Source organism: Nematolebias whitei, chromosome 1, assembly GCF_014905685.2.
Source record: "Nematolebias whitei isolate Nwh7 chromosome 1, NemWhi1, whole genome shotgun sequence".
Taxonomy (NCBI): domain Eukaryota; kingdom Metazoa; phylum Chordata; class Actinopteri; order Cyprinodontiformes; family Rivulidae; genus Nematolebias; species Nematolebias whitei.
Window position 1 is genome coordinate 38,727,355 of NC_056498.1, and position 3,141 is coordinate 38,730,495.

A 3,141-nucleotide genomic window follows, 5' to 3' on the forward strand; every position below is an offset into this window, starting at 1 on the left:
TTCCACTTTATTTAAACACGTGTTTTGATAGAGCGGTAAACCTCTGCCCATCTTTACTTCTAAATGAGTCAGCCTCTCTAAAAAGTTCTTTTTATACCCAGACCTCTTGATAATTGACCCAATTAGACACAAAATGATCCTCCAGCTGTTTATTATTCATAACACCGACGTTTAACCTTTTGTTGTCCTTGTTTCAACGTTTTCAGACGCTTTGCTGCCATAAAATTAAAAAAGTTACCTTTGACTAGAAATGTTCCTTAAACGTCTGATGTGTTTACGATGTTCCACTGTGGATAAAATTATATATTTTTTACTTTTAGGTTTTATTTTAGTATATGTGGCACAAAATCCCATGTTTTCAGAACTGAGGCTGGTTTTTTTTAGGAAGTGTCCTGAGCTCAAGTTACAGCTCCGGATCAGAAAAAGTTACTTTAAATTAATTTGTTCATGAAAGTTTCGACCGCTGAATAAACGGTGAAGTCCAGAAACTGAACGAAGCTTCGGTTCTGGGTTGACCAACGCTGAACTGTGTAATTTACTGGATTCTGAGGAGGAGGAGGCGTTTGATGTTCGGTTCAAACAGCTTTCTTCCCACTCATCTGCCCCCCGGGGGCGACCGAACCAAACCGGCACAAAACTTGGAGGTCCACAGGGACGTGTCCGCGTGGTGGAAACAAAGCCTCGTCTTGAGTTTTGACGTGTTGACTCTCTGGTTGCAGGACTGTGTGCCATCGTGGCGTGCTCCTGGTTCGCTCACAACATCATCCGAGCGTTCTACAACCCCTACACGCCGGTGAACACCAAGTGAGTCGGCCGTCTTGTTTTCAGTTTCATTATTTTAAAGATATTTTACCTGAAGAAGAACTGAAGGGGGTGTAGGACCAACTCCCTACAGCTAGGCTACTTGTAGTGCTCCAACGCGTTTGTCTGTTAACAAAATATCACCTGAACCGTTGGGTGTTTTCCAATTAAACTGTCAGGAAGTCGTCACTGGATGATCTTCTACAGCTCTTTAACTTTTGGAGTCAGCGCAATTCAAGATGGCAGCCACAGCCAGTCAACTGTAGAAACCAGAAAAATGGCTACAACTCAGCAAGATTAACCGATGCGAAGCTAAAATTTAGCGTGGTAGTAGCCGAGAGTCATGCACTGAGAGCGTGAAGTAGGATGGGCATTTCCTGTCAAATAAACCAGGAAGTAAAGGTAGAGAAATTACATTTCCTGTGACAATTTAGTGTGAAAGATTATTGCTGAAAAACAGCTGAAATTAGCTAAAAACATGTTGAAATGCAGCTAAAATGGAAAACCAAGCCGAAATTAGCAGAAGAAAGCAGAAAGAACACATATTTGCTGAATTAGGTTTAAATAAGCAGAAATTAGCACAAAAGTTAGGAAAATAGCTAAAAAGAAAAAGCTGAAATTAGCAAAAACAAAAACCAGCTGAAAAGGCAGGAAAAAAGCTTAAACTACCAGAAGGAAGCAGAAAGAGCTGAAATAAGCTAAAAATGTGGAATTCGCTCAAAAAGCTAAAATTAGCATAAAACATAAATAGTAGCTGAAATAGCAGAAAAGCTGAAACTAGCAGAAATGAACGGAGCATAACAAGCTTAAATTAACATAAAGATGTTAATCAGGTTGAATAGAGCAAAGATTACCATGAACATTTTTAATTTATCTGAAAACAGCTTAAATTAGCTAAAAAATGCTCACAAGGTAGCTGAAAAGGTAGAACAAGCTTAAATAAGCCTAAGAAAACAGAAAGAACACATTTGCCCAATTAGGCTGAAAGAAGCCGAAATTAGCACAAAAAAGTGAAATTATCTAAAGAAAAAAGCTAAAATTAGCTAAAATAAATAAATTAGCTGAAAAGTTTCTAAAAAAATGCAGAAAGAAGCTTAAATTACCAGAAGGAAGTGGAGAGAGCACATTTTTGCTGACATAGACTGAAAAAAGTTTAAATGAGTGCAAAACATGTGGAATTAGCTGAAATTAGCAAAAAAAAAAAACAGCTTAACAGTAGCTGAAATAGCAGAAAAAGCAGAAACTTGTTAAAATAAGCTGAAAGGGGCAGAAAGAAGTTAGAAGAAGCACAAAAATGTAGCAGTTAGCCGAAATAATGTGAAAGGAGCTGAAATTAGCTGAACCAAAGTTTAAATTTGCCCAAAGTGGCTGAACCAGAACAGAATGTGGGAGGACTTTGTTCAAATAACAAGAAAACTGTTTGCAGGTTTGAGTTCGGCGCCGCCATCTTCATCGCGTGGGGCGGCTCCCTGCTGGACGTTCTGGGCGGGGCCATGTTGGCGGCCTCCTGTCCGAGGAACAAGCAGGTCTCCAAGTACCCGCCTGCGGCCGGTTCCTGCTCGGGCCCCCCCAGCAGCACCAAGGAGTACGTCTGAGGCCCCGCCTCCGCCCGGCTGGGACTCTGAACACAACCAGGCGCAGAGGAAGACGTTCGCCCATCGCCGCAGCGTCGGAGCAGAACCGAACCCTCGGACTGAAAGCCGGATCCTTTTTAGAAAGAAGACTCCCACCTCGTCTAAACATTCCAGCTGATCTTCTCGAACACGTTAAAATTGACCCTGCGGGGGTCTGGACTGAACGTTAGCATCCACGTGTTAGCGCCGGCGCCCATTAGCAGTCGCCGTGTAATTGGAAGCAATCAATTAGACTCCGGTGTCATCCCGTACGGTGGAGGCACGAGGCGATGGCAGCACGTTTAATTTAACCCCATGTCTCTCAGACATTTTACTACGACACCCCCCCCCCCCCCCCCGGCACACTATTTATTGTCATAGGTTCGTTGCTCCCACCGTCTGCATCTGTTCCGACAGAACGAGGGACGGTTGAAATAAACGCATGAAAGAGGATTTTTAACACATTTAGAACTTTAGTGATGAAGAACTGCGACCTGGGTACGTGTGCAGTGGTCGAGGAGGATTCTTGTTTGTTTAGATAATCAGCTGTTTTCACGAGACGAGCTGGAGAGTTCGGTTCAGATTTTTATGTTGCATGTTTGAAAACCTGTGTCTGAACTAAACTCTGGTGTTTTGATTCACCTCCAGGTGTTTGTTGCTAATTAAAGGTGAGCAAAACCCGAGTCCTTTGTTGAGTTGAAGTCTTTACACCCCCTCAAAAAAAAAA

General features: G+C 42.4%; 1 protein-coding gene across 1 annotated transcript in view; it reads left to right on the forward strand.

Moving 5' to 3' along the window:
• Positions 1-2,767, forward strand: part of cldn7a (claudin 7a) — a 9,549-nt gene extending 6,782 nt beyond the window's left edge. Inside the window, exons 3-4 of the mRNA XM_037684301.1 lie at positions 720-804; positions 2,228-2,767. Of these exons, the coding sequence (XP_037540229.1) occupies positions 720-804; positions 2,228-2,396 (254 nt within the window). The 3' untranslated portion in view covers positions 2,397-2,767. The remainder of the gene's footprint in view (positions 1-719; positions 805-2,227) is intronic.
• Positions 2,768-3,141: the final 374 nt, after the last annotated feature.